Below are 16,798 nucleotides of genomic sequence, written 5' to 3'. Positions count from 1 at the left end.
CGGCGAAACGCATGTGCCTCGCGAAGATCCTCAGCCTATGGCAGAGGCGCAACAACAAATTCAGCAACGAAAAAAAAATTACGCAACGGAAATGTGTTTTTCAGCAATCTTCATTTTGTGAAAGCGTAAATAATCGGCACAAAATACTCGGACCTAGCCATGGGCCGCGCGCATCGCGTGTAGTGAACAGCTAGACTAAGTCGAAACGTTTATACACATTCTCTCACTTCTGCGCTGCTGTTATGAATGAGTTTCCAGAACTGCTCACGGTTTCACACTTTATGACCAAGGGTGTCTAAACGCTTTGTGCTGCGATAATTAAATTGTGAGCCACACTCGTTGTCAAAACTGATTATAACGTCCGTCTGGCGGCTGACTAATGCCAACGACCGCTTCACCTTTTCATTATCACCACGTGGTTCTGTTTGGTCCAAGGAACTACTGCATTGTGGTGTAGCAAAACCTTCACAGCGCTTTTCGCCAGGTTGGAATGATGAAACACAAATGATCGCCACATATGCTGCAGCACCGTGCAGCTGATTTCCTTATTCTTCCCTTTTCGCACTGCTCCTCCACGACTTCCACAATTCTAATAAATGTTCTAAAATAGTGCACTATATATCTCGTGTGTAGTTGGGACACCGGAAAACAATAAATAAAGCAATATTTTAGATAATGTGATCCCTCTGGAACGAGGGTTATGTACGTGTGTTATATATGTCATGTGGCAGCGTATCTTATTCCCCGCTTTGGCCCTCCTTCTTTAGGCTATTCGATCACTATCTTAATCATTTATTTTGCATTTCATATCTGCTTGTAGTTGGACATATAAGGCAATCAATTATCAAGTGTTTACAATGATTCAGTGCCACTGCCTAAAAAATTTGCGTGTAAGGAAGATCGGTATTTAATGGTGACCAAATTTCTACCACATATGTGTTCGAATTGTGCGCAGTTTAGCTGTTTTTATATGGCCGGTACTCGGTAGATAGGCTGTCACCGCAAATCACGGTTGAGATGGAAGCGCCGAGTCAATTAGGCCGGCGAAATGAGCGCTCTTTTTTTCCCCACATCTCATCAGCGCGGGCTATTTCTGTGCGAAATCGATGCGTTCGTTAGTTTCGCAAATTGCCGTAAGGTTGAGCGCGCCGCGCACCGCGCCCTTGTGGCCCTTGCCATTTCCTCTCTCCTTATCTCTTTCCATCCTCCTTACCCTATACGCTTCTCACGTTTTCTTTCGCTACGTTTCATTCTCCCCTCTCCGGGCGGAGGAAACAGGATTTTTGAAGGTGCGTGCAAATCGGTCATGTCAAGCAAATGTTGTGCTGTGGCAGCGATTCGGAAAACCTTGAGGACTGCCGGCCTGACTCGGCACCGGCCAGCTGCAGTTTGGTGAACATGTCGCGCATCGGGAGGCCACGCTCGGGACTGTACGAAATGCTGACGACGATGGTCCGTGCCAACATAGAGTACTTCAGAGAAGTGGAAACGGAGACGGGAAGTAAAATACTTGCGCACCTAAACTCGATGGAAGAACTACTGCATTCGGTCGAAGCCTCCGCCAACAGAATCATCAGCGATGCGCACCTGTTTGACTTCGACTCGGAAACTCACGCGAACGGCTTTCGAAGCATCGTTTCAGTCGCGGATAGGTTCATCCCCCTGACTACCAAACTCTGCAGGGCTCTGCAAATGAAGCGTGGTTCGCCGTTTTTCCGAGGCGAAAGTTTCGCCAAGGAATTGGGCGACCACGTCGGCATCTTGCGCGGCCTCAGAGCCGGCTTGTCCATACTGGAACAGATGATGGAGCACACGGATAAAGGCAGCCTGTTCGTGAACGAAAACATGAAGTTCAACGACTTGTTCAAGGAGTTCGACAACTTCGACCCCACGAGCTTCTACGGGCGCTGCATGGGATTTTATGTGAGTGATGCGCCTAAATCCGCTGCAAGTCTCGTAAGAGGTTATGGCACGGAGGGCGCGTAGAATTCGATGTTTAAAGACTTGACGTCGCACGGGAACTTTCGATCGCGATTGAGCCCCAACCGGGATCGAACTTCTCGACCGCGATTGGCCCCTCCCGTATCTTTCGCGAATAAGCCATTCACGATCAAGAAACTCGAACGGGCTCGAATTTGCACCCGATTGCACCGTATGACAAATTGTGCTGAATGAAGTAGCCACCTGAAAGTAGTTTATTCATAGCACAACTTTGCGGAGACAGCGCAACAGGTTCGATTTGATTTGCTTTAGCTCTGCGCGCGTGATTAAGGCGATCTGAGTTCCAAAAACAGAGGCAACTGCACGCCACGCAGTCACATACCCGAAAATAAATAATTGCATCCGTTAGATTCGTGTACGAGTCCAGGTTTGTGGTTTTCAGTTGGTGCACCTCCAGCCACTGTGGCAATCTCTGGCTGGAGGTGCAGCAACATCCCCACCCTACCAGCAATGACATCACAGCCCCGGCAAGAGCTATCTCAACATTGCCGCTATCTGTGTGTATGCCTACGAAAGATGCATTTATGCCTGTGGTGCACGTATCACAGAGATAAAAATAAATTTTAATTTAGTATAGACATGCCAATTAAAGTTTTCGAATACTTATTATATGTACTATTCAAATAAGCATATTTTGAAAGCATACACAAAAAGGTGCATCACCTTTATGCAATCACATCATTGCTATGCTTCGGCGGAGTTTTCCTTAAGTGATTATTTTCCTTCTTCCTCATGTGCGAAGAGTTTGTGCAGGCCGGTATGTGTGGGCGCAAGCTGTGTGATGAATGGCAACTCATTGTTGTTTGTGCAGTGGTGGTATGGAGTCTGACGTATCACCAGCTGTGCTTATGCAGGATAAAATTCAAACTCTGTTTTCTGAGCATGCACCATTAATAACTGCATATCTGTGGGCATTGCCTTTTACAATATCACTGGCTATCTAATATTTTGTTTTACTGCAAGAGAGGTACCCTATCAGGGGACTTACGTAGTACCATCATGCTCGCGTCTTTGTTTCATACGAGCTCTTGAGAGCTTGCGAGTCTTTTATTTCTGCCCCTTTCTATCACAGTCAGCTATCTTATGTCTTTTGTCTGCCTGTCTGAGCGATGTGAGGGGTTGCTGCCTTGTACGTCTGATGTGATGTACTATACTACTTAATGAAGTTGGCAGAGTAGTAATGCAGTGTCCAACATCAGAAAGAATGCTCATACATTCTGTGGAGGCTCTTGAGCTGTCAAAATAAGCAGTACGAAAATTTTTGACGCTAGACTTTGTTTGCGTGGGACCGCAACATAACAGTTCTTAAATATGCAGGTGTGACAGCTGTACATTTTGAGACTACACTGTGTTGCAGATTTTTCGTAGCTGCTTAGAGCAAGCTTAAAGTTGTAGTAATAAGCTAAAACAAACTGAAATGAAAATACACTCTTACTCCAGGGTCTTGAGTAGCTTTTGCCTGCATTATACACTCTGCATTCCTGGTATTACTAGCTGTTGTGTCTGCAAATTTGCTAGCTGCACAAATCACACCTTAAGCAGCGAATGACAAATACGCTTACGCCTGTTTATAATCATTGCTTGTATATCGTACGTAGACCTATTTTAAGAATGAAGAGAAATGCATTTTTCAGAGACGGACTGTTAACTAACTTTCTGCTTTGGTTACAACAAACAGGTGAGGATGTGAATTTGTAGAGATTGAGGTTAGTTTGGAAGATGTATATACAAAAACTAACACGCAATAGTCCTGCAAAGAAAGAGCACTAAAAATTTGTCAGCCTCTAGAAGCAGTGAAGAAGAACTATGATATAGGCCAAATAGTCGCAAGTAACCTTATATGATCATGAGCAGCGGACACTCTGCAAGTCATGAACGATAGCTTACTGATGTTAGTGAAAACAACATATATTATAAATGTAGTCCACCATAGCTGACCCATGGGACGCTAAGGAAAAGTAAAAGCCCTCGTTTTTGTGGGCATGCACTACATTTCAATAAAATGTAATGGTGATAGCTGAGGGAACCAATGTTTTTCCTCGTGAATACGTTTGCATGAGCTTTTGACTTGACCCTGCCATTTACGTTAATCACATTGTCGTGATGTAGAAGAAACAATATTATGACATGTAGAGATGGCGTATTCATGGACGTTACCCCAGACGATTGGTCAAGGTCCATTACACTACAAGTAATCTGACGTCATGATCTTTTGCCAAGCTTAAAGGATAACTTCAGTGATTTCTGTGTTCACTGATCTCAATAATATTTGAAATATATGTTCTATTTGGTACTCTGACGAATTATGGCAAATTGTGCTACTGCAAGTCATTTGGTTTCCCTGAAAATGAATTTCAGTTATGGTTCAATGAGTTCCTCAATCATGCCATTATTTGCGGGCCATCCTGTGTTAGTGGTGTTGTAGGATACGTCGCTGGCTCTCTGAGCAGGCTGTCAAAAGCAAACGGCAATCCTTCAGCACTCAAATCGTCACTGAAATCGCTGATGTGAAGTTTCAAAAACCTGGCACAGCTTAGTGCTTTGTGGGATGACATTGCCATTTTCTCTTCTCTCACACCAGCACATTTGTACAGTGTTCACATTACAGCGGGGCAGAGCCGTACCCAGGAAGTTTTTTTGGGGGTGTTTGTGTGTAGAATGGCCAACTTTGGCAGGTGGTGGTCGCTGTGAAGGCGTGCAAATATTGGACTCTCAGCCGAAAAATTAAAGAATGAAAAAATTTCGGAGGGTGTCAGAACCCCCTCAACCCCCCCTTAGTTACGGCCCTGCAGCGGGGCAGGTTGTGATGTCTTCGTAGTTGTTGCACGATACAGCTACCTGTTTTGGTTTTGGCACATCAGTTCATTGTTAAGTAAAATTATTGACGAGTTTCTAAGGAAATTGAACCACTCTACATGTTACAAGACTGTCGATGCTATTTGAAAAAATGCCGGAGTTCCCCTTTAAAGCATGTGTAAAAGCAAGCATGGGATCAGCTGCACAGTGTGTACTGTCATACTCAGCCATGTTGGCATCTGTGCTCACATTCCAGAGATTTGGGAAGTTGCATTGGGGTGGCACTCATACTGATAATCAGAAAAGGTGTTTCTGACTTATCCTCATACTGCCCAGTTTCTGTAACATCCAGAATAGCGAAAGTCATTGATAAATTAGTACGAAACAGGGGGAAAGGGTTTGTGAAGTGGAAAACTTTCTGGTATGGGGGTGTTACTTGCTTTAGGCAGTGACTGTGTGCTCAAGATAGTGTATTAGATTGCTTAAGTCATGTTGAACATTACCTAGAAGACTGCATCCCAACCGTTGCTGCTCTAGAACAATTGACAGCATTAAACGGAGATGCATTATCACCCACCTGCTATCCAAGGTAATCACGGGCAATACCTTGCGCTTCATATACGTCTTTGTCAGTGACCATTTTATTGGTGTTCATCTTGGAGTCACTGTTAGTGAGAAGAGGCTCATTTCTTGCGGTGTACCGCTTCTCTCCCCCACTATTTGACATTACTCTGGCACCGCTCCCAAATGAACTTGGCTGTTTGTGTGGGTCCTTCATAATATCAATATTTGTGGAAAACATTCGCATCTGGGTCTTGGGATGCAGCCACAAATGGCTAGCACGTGTTGCCTTAGAGGCAATTTTATCTGTTCAGACCTACCTGTCAACACTTGGTCATTCAGTTGCAGCAGAAGAATTTTTTATACTATTTCCTGGGCGAAGACGAAAGGCGGTGCTGTAGTAGTTGAACTTGGGAAGCCAACCTTTATGACAGACTGCAAGTGTCTCCTCCTGGGTTATCATGGATTGCAGACTAGCATGGCTAAAAGCCGTGGGCAGTGTTTCAGAAACATCACCACAGTGACTTCAAGCACTCAAGTGAGTTGCTGGGATGCGCTGGGGCAACCACTCAAAGCTATATGCTCCATTTATAATATGAGAAGGCAGATAAAGGTATCATAACCAAAATACTTAATACCCTTTCTGACTCCCTAAAAGCTTAATTTCCCCCTGGAAAGTTCTGGGATTACGTACCTTAAGCCTAACAAACACACAGAACACCTATTTCCCTCAGATGACAACATCAGCAGGGCAAAGTTATTTAACACAAAGTTTAATAACTTTTTGCCATTGACAACGGAAATGTTCCAAATGCTTACGCCTGCATCCGAAGGCATTTAGAAACAATTGTAGCAACCGAACATGGTTTAATTACCCTTTTACTCAGTATCGACATTAAAATGGGAGTCGAACCAGATTTTGTACCCAATATATTTCCAAAAACATATGCAGAATGGTTACCCAAATGTCAGTGTTTAATATTTAATCATGAACAACACGCACATTGCTACAGGACTGGAAAGCTGTGAAAGCTATTTCATTGCACTAACCAGGAAACAAAACAAAAGTCTCAAATTACAGGCTCATTTCCATGACCAGTTCAGTCAGTAAACTTTTAGAGCACATGGTCATTAAAAATTTAACCATGTAACTAGAAGAAGAAAGCATTGTGTCACCTTTCCAAGATGGTCTCTGTAAAGGACAGTCAATTTTCACTAAGCTGGTGGTACTAATTCACGACGTGTCGCTCAGTTTTGATAACCAAAAACAAATGCACCTAACTTTACTCGATTTTTCTAAAGCTTTTAATCTGATCTCACACAGAAAACTCGTTTCTAAAATTGAACCAACATTAACGAGTAGATCGATCATTATTTGGATGAGGGACTCTCTAGCAGATTGCAGTTTGTAGAAATTCACTGTCAGGCCTTGACATTATATATCGTCACATCTGGTGTGCCTGAGGGGTGTGCGTTGCCTCCTGTTTTTTTCTTAATATTTATGAATGATCTGCCATCTAATTTACACACTAACATAAGGTTGTTCGCTCTACCAAGAAATTGAAACTAATCTGAGGACCATATTAATGAAAACCAGTAGATAATGAAGCCAAAGAAGGTATTTTCCTTCCTCCATTCAATTGAGGACCATGTAACTTTAAACTAAGCATTGTACTCAGTTTCTAAATGGAAAACTGATGGGCAAATGGCCCCTCATGTTAAGAAATCTGCTACCCTAACTATCACTAAAAAAAAAAAAGACTCAGAAAAAAACGGAGGTGCGAGTTCTATTGTTCTGTAACACCCAACTAACTTGAGTTATCGAACAGAAACCTTGAACACGGACAGAATCCTTGAACAGGTTTGTTCCTGTTCAGGAACTTTTCATATCTTTTATCTTGTGCCACCTGTACTTAACTTATTATTGTTACGATTGTTCATATACCATGCATCATTGTATGAGCTGTGTCTTCTACTATATTTTCTAGAATCCACACATCTTTGTTCAAACCAGCATTGTGTTTAACGTTAGCATGTTATTGTAATTTATTCCTTCAATGTACTCAGTGTAATCCCCTTACTTGCTTTGATCTCATGAGATTGGCACTATTTCTAAGTAAAATAAAATTTGCATGCTACACAATCTCACATGAATGCAGAGCGGTGTTCACTGCGCTGTTCTTTTCATCAACGATTATTTCCTTTGTTAGCGTGAGGACCTTTATCATTTTTTTTTTTGATAGACTACAGATCGTTTTTGTTGCAGAGTGGGGCTATCTTTGCTTCTCATATCAGTGCATTGTGTAGTTCAATGCCTTTTATTGTTCAACTCGCACTTCAGCTTGCATGCTTTCTTCCTGCATCTTCACATATCTCCTTTCTGGCTCCGTAGAGAGTTATCTTTTCCATTCCCTGATGTAGCTGACTTCCCTTATACGCTACTCTTGGTGACATTCTGAGAATTCAGTGCAAACTCCACCCACAAAGGCTCGGAGCACCTGCTCTTCATAGCCTAAATGTTCTTGCTCTGCTAATATAAATGCCAGGCAAAAAAAAAAGAAGAAAGAAAAAAAGAAGCTTGTTGTTTTCAAGCAAAAATATTATCTTTGGTTGGTGATATCAGGATCCCCTACAGAATTTGCCGGGCTGCTCAAATTTCATTCGAAAGCCAGTGAAACAAAGACATGTCCGTTCAGTAAAACTAACCATCACAAACACGCACAAGTGCTAGACGTCATGAAAATGAGCAAGCTTAATTAGCTAGCACATCTTTACAAATTCTATTTAAGTGGATCAGCAGTACCCAGGACACTGTAGGAAGGTTGTTGCTGAGTATAGTAATCTTAGTGGTACTGACTAGATGCTAACAATTTCGGTGCTGCTGTTTGGCCATCATCACAGCTTCATATCAATATGTTTGGATGCATTGGGACATCTTACAAAAGAAAAGAAAGAGGTGTCTGCATTAACCATAATAAGGCCATAACAGATCAGATAGCTGATCACGAGTTTCAAATGTTGGTTTTCGGATTTTATTTGTGTAGTAAAGAAAATTCTTTTTCTGCCACCAATGTCGCTGTTGTTTTCATTTCAATTCTCAGCCTGCTGTCACCATTGATGATGATGGTGATAATAATAATATCTGGGGTTTTACGTGCCAAAACCACGATATGATTGTGAGGCAGCCGAAGTGGTGGGCTTTGTAAATTTTGACCATCTGGTGTTTTTAACGTGCACTGACAATGCACAGTACACGGGCCTCTAGCATTTCGTCTCCATCGAAATGCGACTGCCGGAGCCGGGATTGAACCCGCAATCTTCGGTTCAGCAGCCGACCACTGAAACCACTACACCACTGCCGCGTACGATGATGATGGTAGTCGTCACCAAATGTAGTGCATTGTGAGCACTTGTAGGTGATGAAGATCTGGTTTGTGCTTTCAGTTTTGATCACTTTCATTAATGTCTGTACACGCATAATGCGGAAAGTTCACCTTTGAAGATTTCCGTGAAAAAATATTTTCACGCATCTTTTAGTTACAGAGGCATATATTAGAGAAAGTTCACAGAATGAAAATTTCTCATATGTTTTCACACAGCTTTAAGAGCAACAGCTGAGCACTTATATACTTTGATAACAAGGTTTTCATTGTACCAAGAAAAATAATATGGTTTGGAAGTAGGAAGGTGCTGAAGGAGTTAATTTGCCTTTCCAATGTAATGACCTTCATTGTAAGTCACCTTTTCATTTATGTGTCCTGTGCAAATCTCACTAATGTAGATAGAAGCGTTTAAACTGCTTTTATTTCTATCTCTCCTTTTCAGTTTTGTGATGCTATCAGGAGAACGCTACGCAAAGGCCATGCCGTTTTGTCGGCCTATCGGGACCACTATTACCAGACCGGCAGCAACTTTGGAAGTACCACGACGCTCATCTGGAGGTTCGGAAAATACAGCATGGATACAGAACTGAGGGCCAAGCAGATGGTGGAAATGCGCAAGAATGTCCACACTGATTTTCTCAAATCGATGTGGTCACTTAATGAACAGGTTCTTCTTAAGGTATGTGTTACTTCATCACTCCTCTAGTTCAGCAACACCTGTTTAATTCTAACTGCCATCTGTGATAGTTCAATACAGCAGAAAGTTGACTGAGACAGGTCCTACTTTGATTATTGATCCTAGCACCTCTAAGAAACGATGTCATAGGATAGGAAACTCAGTATGTTTGTGCACTTCAGATGAGCCACTGAAACATTCATTATCATCTCTTAATGAGAAAGGATCTGCTCTAAATAAACCACAGGAATTGATGCTTGTAACACAGAAGCTTGGTTACACAGGGATGGTTACACAGAGACTCAGAAAAAGCACTTTTACATTGCCATAGTGTAATTATGAGGCTGAGTGGAATGCCACGTGCCTAAACTCGCATTTGTTTTCTAGAATCTGCAGTGAATTCATGATAGAATTATGTAAAACCTTTAAATCGAAGTGTTGCCTTTAGAGGAATTGTACAGAGGCTGAGCTTGGTCCCTTCTTATTGTCTATCTTATGTTATCATGTGAGTTTCATGCCTGTGGGTCCTGTCATACGATGTACAGAAACGTCATTGTCACTCGCATCACTTGATCTGTTTCTCTAAGGAAAGCGCGTGTTGGCAGCACAAAATAAACTTTGCTACACTGTTTGCATTGCTCACTGTGCACTGGCTTAAATATTTTTTCTTCGTGAACCGAGTGAAGATGCTTGTCGTCACGTGATACTGGCCTCTGATTTCCGCCTTACAGAAAGTGAACAAGTTTATTTCTTCGTCGCTGCAAGTCTGCTGCGATGTTGTGGTTCCTCTTGAACGTCTGGGTCTGCCAAAGGTCGAGGAGCCGTCCATTGTCGTAGAGATACCATGTCCCTCAGCTCACGGTCCCCCTGCACCTGTACGATGCCGGCTACTCTCATCGGCAGTCAGAGATGGAATGGTAAACTGTCACTGTTTAACACGGAATAGTATTGTAATGACCTGTAACAGTTTAAGTTTTTAATCCTTTCACGATAGCTGGAAGCCATATAATTTCTCCGCTCTAATGAGTTCTTGTGGAAATCTGCTGCCATGCTGATAAGGTGACCGCGTCACGTAGACACAGGTATATTATATTATATAGCACTTGTTTGTTCCACAGCTTGAGGCCCGTGTACTTAGATTTAGGTGCACGTTAAAGAACCCCAGGTGGTCGAAATTTCCCGAGCGCTCCACTGTGGCATCCCACATAACCATATCGTGGTTTTTGGACGTTGAACCCCAGATATTATTATTATGGTTTGTTGCAGATGATGTCACAAGTCTTGTTTCTGTCATTTACAATGTCTAGTATCAATGTAAAAACCTAGCGATCAGCATGTCATGAACACATATTGAATGGCCACTGTAGAAATTGTGCCGTGACTGTCGTAGAATCGTCATCGTATTTGCTGCTGTATTAACGCATGCTTGCACCAAACACACGACTGCTTGCCTTGCACTGATAGATTGATCGTCCACTTGGTAATTGTTTGCAGAACCCTTGTTGATGTTTTTTAGCCAGCTCTCTGCGAAACGCTTTGCGTCACATTGATTTCCGCAGTGCACAGGGTGCAGCCTGCATAACCATTTACTTTTGTTGTGTAACTTACGTGTCATCTCACTGTCTTGCAACTTCCTGTTAAAGGGACACTTAAGAGAAAAACGATTTTTCTCGTATTAGTAAATTACTCTTTCATAATTCTAAAATGACCATGCTTGCTGCGAGAAGACGCTTGGTAAACGAGAAAATGTGCAAAAAGAAATTGTGGCTAGCGACGCCCTCTTGAACTTCCCGCCCCAAACGCCGTGATGTCATAGATTTTGGCTGTGTCCACTAGGTCCTAAGTAGTTCCTAATCTGTAAAAATGAAGCGCATTGTCCTCTGAGGGGGCCATAGACTTAACATACCAGGTTTCAGGAAATTTCGTTGAGCCGATGTCATCAAAATACGAAAAATACGCTTTGAAATCTGTGAAGTCATGCGCGGAAATTTCGGCACGATATTTAAAAATGAAACTTTGACCTTGATTTTTTCCTGTATTAATAGAGCTATGGTGGTGACATTAACGACATTACAGTTCATGGACTACAATTTACCTTTGTAAGCCGATTCATTATTTCACTTTATTGTCCCTTTAATTGTGTGAAACTTTGTAACTGTACATAACGCCATTTACCTTACAGTGAAGCACTTTATGCAAGTAACTCTTGGTACTGTGGAGCCAGTTTCACATGTCAAAGGTGTTGTTTTAAATACCTAAGGAGGCCCCTCGCCAGTATTGTAAGCTAACAAGTTCAGTGTGTAGATCAAGTTGTTGCAATGATGTCTGCAAAGCGTAAAACAGTGTGATGGTGTGGAGACAGTTGAAATTTCAAACAAATGTGCATGACCTCCTCAAGAAAGCTGCACTTTTAGTGATGCACGTGCGCACATGGACATGCACTGCGTAATCACATGCACACACATTGCTTGAAACTGCACTGACCATGGTCGGTGATTTTGATTCGTTAGCCAATGTGGAGCGTGCAATGCCTTCACTGGAAATGCTCTGCAAAACAGATTAGAAAGAGAATAAAAACGAAAAAGAGGTCCATTGTGGAACATGCCATGCTGCCTTGACTCCGGCATGTGAGAAAACATAGAAAGGTTACGCCACTCACGAACACTATCTAAGGCAAAAGTGGATAGTGTCTCTGTCAACACTGGCTCTCCCACCTTAGTGGACTGGCAGCAAGCAGTTCAGTTTCTTCTCACTTTTCGAACAATGAACTGATTCGAAAAGCTCCTTAGGTAAAACAGTATCTAGACAACAGAATAGAATCTTGAACGAGTTAGTAGAGATTAATACTTGTAAATCTGTGCGCTTCGCTATGCTTGGACGATACATGAAAGGAGTAGACAGGGCGGGTGCAATGCTTGTGCCTGTCCTGTCTACTCCTTTTGTCTATCGTCCAAACATCGTGGAGTGCACACATTTACAAGTATGGGCCTCTAGACAGTGCTTTACAACTTACAGTGTGTAACCAAAATTTGTGGTGGTGCTTGCTTAGGGGGTGTTTAAGAGTAGCTTTTCCTAATGTTTTTCTGTGCAACTAGCCAAGTAATCGTTTTATTCACACTCTTAGCTCTAGAAAAGAGACAGTAGCATACAAAGAAATGGTGCTATTTTAGCCAAACATTCTGATCATAGGCTACTACTGTTAAAGAGTTTCTGCTTCAAGCCATTGCAGTGCAAGTAGACTCTCACTGAATGGAAACCTCTTTTAAACAGAATTGTTGCTTTCAATGGAAAAACTGCCTTTAATACTTGCCGAGATTGCCAGCGACGGAAGACACCGCCGACTAGGCCAGCGGGACTTCTGCAGCCAATCGATCCACCTCACCGGCCGTTCCAGCAAATCGGGATGGAGCTACTGGGGCCGTTCCCGACGTCGACTTCCGGCAACAAGTGGATCGTCGTAGCGACTGACTACCTCACCCGCTACGCCGAGACAAAGGCCTTGCCCAAAGGGAGTGCCGCCGAGGTAGCCAAGTTCTTCGTGGAGAACATCGTCTTGCGTCATGGCGCCCCAGAGGTCCTCATCACAGACAGAGGTACCGCCTTTACTGCGGACCTAACTCAGGCGATCTTGAAGTACAGCGAGACGAGCCACCGCCGCACCACCGCCTACCACCCGCAGACTAATGGCCTCACCGAGCGTCTAAATAAGACCATCGCCGACATGCTCGCCATGTACGTCGACGTTGAGCACAAGACGTGGGACGCCGTCCTTCCGTATGTGACCTTCGCTTACAACACGGCCGTCCAAGAAACGACGCAGATGACGCCGTACAAGTTGGTCTACGGAAGGAGCCCAGCGACGACGCTCGACGCCATGTTACCCAACGTCACCGACGAAGAAAATGTTGACGCCGCCGCTTACTTACAACGTGCCGAAGAAGCTCGACAGCTGGCCCGCCTGCGCATCAAGACCCAGCAGCACACCGACAGCCGTCGCTACAATCTTCGACGACGCTTCGTCGAGTACCAGCCCTGCGACCGTGTCTGGGTCTGGATACTTCGGACCGTACAGGGTACTTCGACGTCTCGGCGCACTCGACTACGAGGTTGTCCCCGACGGCATCACGAACTCCCAGAGGCGCCGAGCTCGACCCGAGGTCGTGCATGTGGTGCGCCTTAAACCGTACTATGCTCGTTAGCGCACCTGAGGACTCTAATGTTTGCTTTCTTTATTAGTTTTCTTTAGTATTGCATGTATTCATGTTCTGTTTTTAAGCATCGGGACGATGCTTTTTCAGAGGGGGGCATTGCCGCGAGTCTTATATTTCATGAGTGTAAGCTTCACCCACAAAGACTGTGGGCAACGCGCTGCGCAGGCCTCGCCGTGATGTGTAGGAAGCTTCGCGATTGTTTTGGAACAATCTGTTAAGATTGCGCGCCGCACGAGAATGTTCCAGCTTTGTCGAGAGATAACGCCGCCACCAGCGATATCGCTGGAAAGTTCGATAGCGCCTGTATAAAAGCCGACGCGCTTGACTGCTTGTCAGTTGATCGACGGACGACGCCCTGTTCGCCGCTATCATTGTACAGCGTGTATTGCTGTAGTTCTAGTTCTCATTTTCCCGGCCACAAGTTCGGCCAAATAAACAGTTTCATTCTGCAAATGCCGACTGCTGTCTTCGTCGACGTCACGACCACGTGACAATACGATCGGTTTCGTACTTGAATTCTGCACCCTTGTTCACCTCTCACTAAATGGAACTCCTAGTCCCTTCAGGTTACGTTTAACGAGAGCCTACTGTACATAAAATCGCTGTTATCCATATCTTCCTTTTGCTTTGCTTGGTGCAGTGGACAGTGCTTGCGAGGTTCAAGTTGAAGTTAATTCCAAAAACACGATTTTGTTTCTCTTTTTCATTTAGCAATCACTGTTACCAAGCAACCTGGTCAACTCGTCTGATGTCCTGCCACCTTCTCATGGTCTTATATTGCACTTTCATGGTGGTGGATTCATTGCCCAGTCTGCTGAGTCTCATGAGGTGTGTATGCAGACATGAAGCATTCAAGTGGGAGTTACCCACAGTATTGGCATCGTGGCTAACTTGTTGCCCTGCTAAGCATGATGGCGTAGGTTTGATCCCCAGTCAAGGTGGCTGCATTTCAATGAGAGCAAAATGCAAAGACATCCATGTTGTGCTTAGATTTAAATGCATTTTAAAGAACCCCCATTGGTGAAAGTTAATGCGGGCTCACCCGCTATGGCATTCCTTGTAATTGTATCGTGGCTTTGGCATATAAAACCCCAAAATTTAATTCGTTCATTTCTTTTTTTTTGCAGCAGGACTTCTAATTTATTTATGAGTTGTGTATGTGACATGGACTATCAAAGCAGGGGGTCTATCATAAGAGAAAATTGTGAAAGCATAGAGGAATTTGGGTGGGAAATGTTCCTATAAAGAAACAAAAAAGAATAATATGTGGAAAAAGTTTGGACTGTTCAATTACTAAGCTTACTATTGCTAAATATTTTTGCCTTGTGTTTTTCCTCTAAAGTAATAATATTTCAAAGCATTTTCAAGTTATTTTCACTTTTGAAATATTTTATTTCACATTTATGTAATTTGTTTAACTTCAAATTGCCACAGAGCGAGCTCTCAAGGCACAAAAAAAAATGGGGCTTGGTCGCTTTGTACCACAGGTTGTTTAACACTCTGTATTTTCATGAACTTCATACGAAGGCATTATGTATAAATGTTCTGCTTTTTTCCTCTTCATGGCCACTTGTTTGAAACTGTTGTTCAAAAGCTCAGCTTATTTGTTATGGATAAAATAGATAACCTAGCTCACATTTATAGGCTGTGGCTTTATGTCGATAGGAACATTTGACTGCACATTGAAAGTTTTCACATTATTTCAGTTATAGTTGAAATAACTAAACAACAGGTAACATTTTGTGTTAAGCTGATGTATATTGAATTGTAAGATAAATACTGGCAATGACGTTTCTGCATGGCTAAAGTTATTTTCTTGTGTTAGTATATATTCTTCTTGTCTCCAGCTAGATCGACCTTGTTTTTCAGCTTTATTCTGTACCATGCAGTGTGGTGCTTTCTGTGTTGTTCATACTGGGTGATAAATAGTAGCTACATTACGACGTCAGTTGCACATTTCGTGAACGTGGCATTCACCCTCTCAGAGGCGTAAATCCAGAAAAACCACGAGGGGGGACACATTTCTGGCCACGGCGGCCATTTTGTTTTTATAAATATAGGTTTTATATTTAATCATATAAAAGTTAAAATCATGCTTTGAAGTAAAATTAAAAAAAAAAAAAGAATTCAAGCTTGGTTTCACACCTCACGTGATTGCATTGTGTTGTTGAGTGTTCTTGAAAACCGGTCAAATTGAAGTTGCAATTTCAATACAGCTTTACACAGCTGAAGAGTATTGAACACAGGTACACACGTACTACGAAATAAACAGGCATTAAACAAGTTAAGAGCGCTATACTTAACTGTCAAGCAATTGAAATATCATGTTTGAAAAATAAATCTTAAAGGGGGCACACTTGCAATGGCGTCCCCCCCCCCCCCCAGCCCGAACAGAAGGGGGGTGAGGACCCTCCTGTCCTCCCCATGATTTACGCCAGTGCACCCTCTTGTTTTTTATGTTACGCAGATCTACCTAAAGGACTGGGCCCGCCTGGTGAACGTACCGATTCTCTCGGTAGACTATTCCTTGTCACCAGAGAGCCCTTACCCACGGGCATTGGAAGAGGTGACCTTTGTATACGGCTGGGTTCTCAACAACTGCCATAAGCTAGGTACTCATGCCTTTCATGCAGTGAATGAGAAAAAGGGGGCATTAAAGGGCCCAGTTTTGTCATTCATAACCATATAAAGAAATTAAGCATTTAGGAATTTAGTATTTGCTTTTAATTGAAGTGTAGAAATGAGAAGGCAAGTGAAAATGAACGTCAAAAAAAAAACTTTTCTCTTTTGAGAGCTAAACCAACGCTGTCTGTGAAGGATATTGGTTCTGCTTCCAGAATGATTCAGGTAACGCTGCATTTATTACAATCATGATAACACGTATCGGTTTGCAAATCTTCATGGAACTGCTGAAGAAGCAGCAAGCCCCATATTGTCTGCATGCGTATAGGATAGTTGCATGCATGTGTTTTTCTGTGGGCACCTCTGTTAAGCCTTTTGCTTGAGTGAAAAACTACCTTTGCATTTGCGGTTATGCTTTAGAGAAGGCCCAGCGTGCAGTCTGCCGCAGTTATGATATCACGGTGGTTGCGACGATTGTACAGTACCTGTTTGTGTACTGATAAAGAAGTCTGAATCGGCTGAGCCGTGAACGTAGCATGCCTGACTCA

The 16,798-nt window shown here is 43.0% G+C and overlaps 1 protein-coding gene across 2 annotated transcripts; it reads left to right on the top strand.

The window, feature by feature from the left end:
• The first annotated feature begins 1,220 nt into the window (after positions 1-1,220).
• Positions 1,221-16,424, top strand: LOC119378685 (hormone-sensitive lipase). Of its 2 annotated transcripts, XM_037647730.2 has the most exons (5): positions 1,226-1,923; positions 9,184-9,420; positions 10,149-10,334; positions 14,340-14,456; positions 16,096-16,424. In XM_037647730.2, exons 1-5 carry the CDS (start codon positions 1,318-1,320, stop codon positions 16,315-16,317), a joined length of 1,368 nt encoding a protein of 455 aa, XP_037503658.1. In that variant the 5' UTR covers positions 1,226-1,317; the 3' UTR covers positions 16,318-16,424. The 2 variants fall into 2 exon arrangements, with proteins under 2 accessions (XP_049267753.1, XP_037503658.1); XM_049411796.1 differs by lacking the exon at positions 9,184-9,420 and having other exon boundaries at positions 1,221-1,923.
• Positions 16,425-16,798: the final 374 nt, after the last annotated feature.

Source organism: Rhipicephalus sanguineus, unplaced genomic scaffold, assembly GCF_013339695.2.
Source record: "Rhipicephalus sanguineus isolate Rsan-2018 unplaced genomic scaffold, BIME_Rsan_1.4 Seq926, whole genome shotgun sequence".
In the NCBI taxonomy this organism is placed as follows: Eukaryota; Metazoa; Arthropoda; class Arachnida; order Ixodida; family Ixodidae; genus Rhipicephalus; species Rhipicephalus sanguineus.
The sequence above is the reverse complement of the archived record's forward strand: the minus strand, read 5'-3'. Positions and strand labels throughout refer to the sequence as shown.

Bases quoted from the DNA above. Each gene is read 5' to 3' on its own strand.
- LOC119378685 (XM_037647730.2), top strand. From the start codon at position 1,318: ATGTTGTGCTGTGGCAGCGATTCGGAAAACCTTGAGGACTGCCGGCCT. The intron at 1,924-9,183 runs GTGAGTGATGCG...TCTCCTTTTCAG, and splicing joins GGCGCTGCATGGGATTTTAT to TTTTGTGATGCTATCAGGAG. The intron at 14,457-16,095 runs GTGTGTATGCAG...TATGTTACGCAG, and splicing joins AGTCTGCTGAGTCTCATGAG to ATCTACCTAAAGGACTGGGC.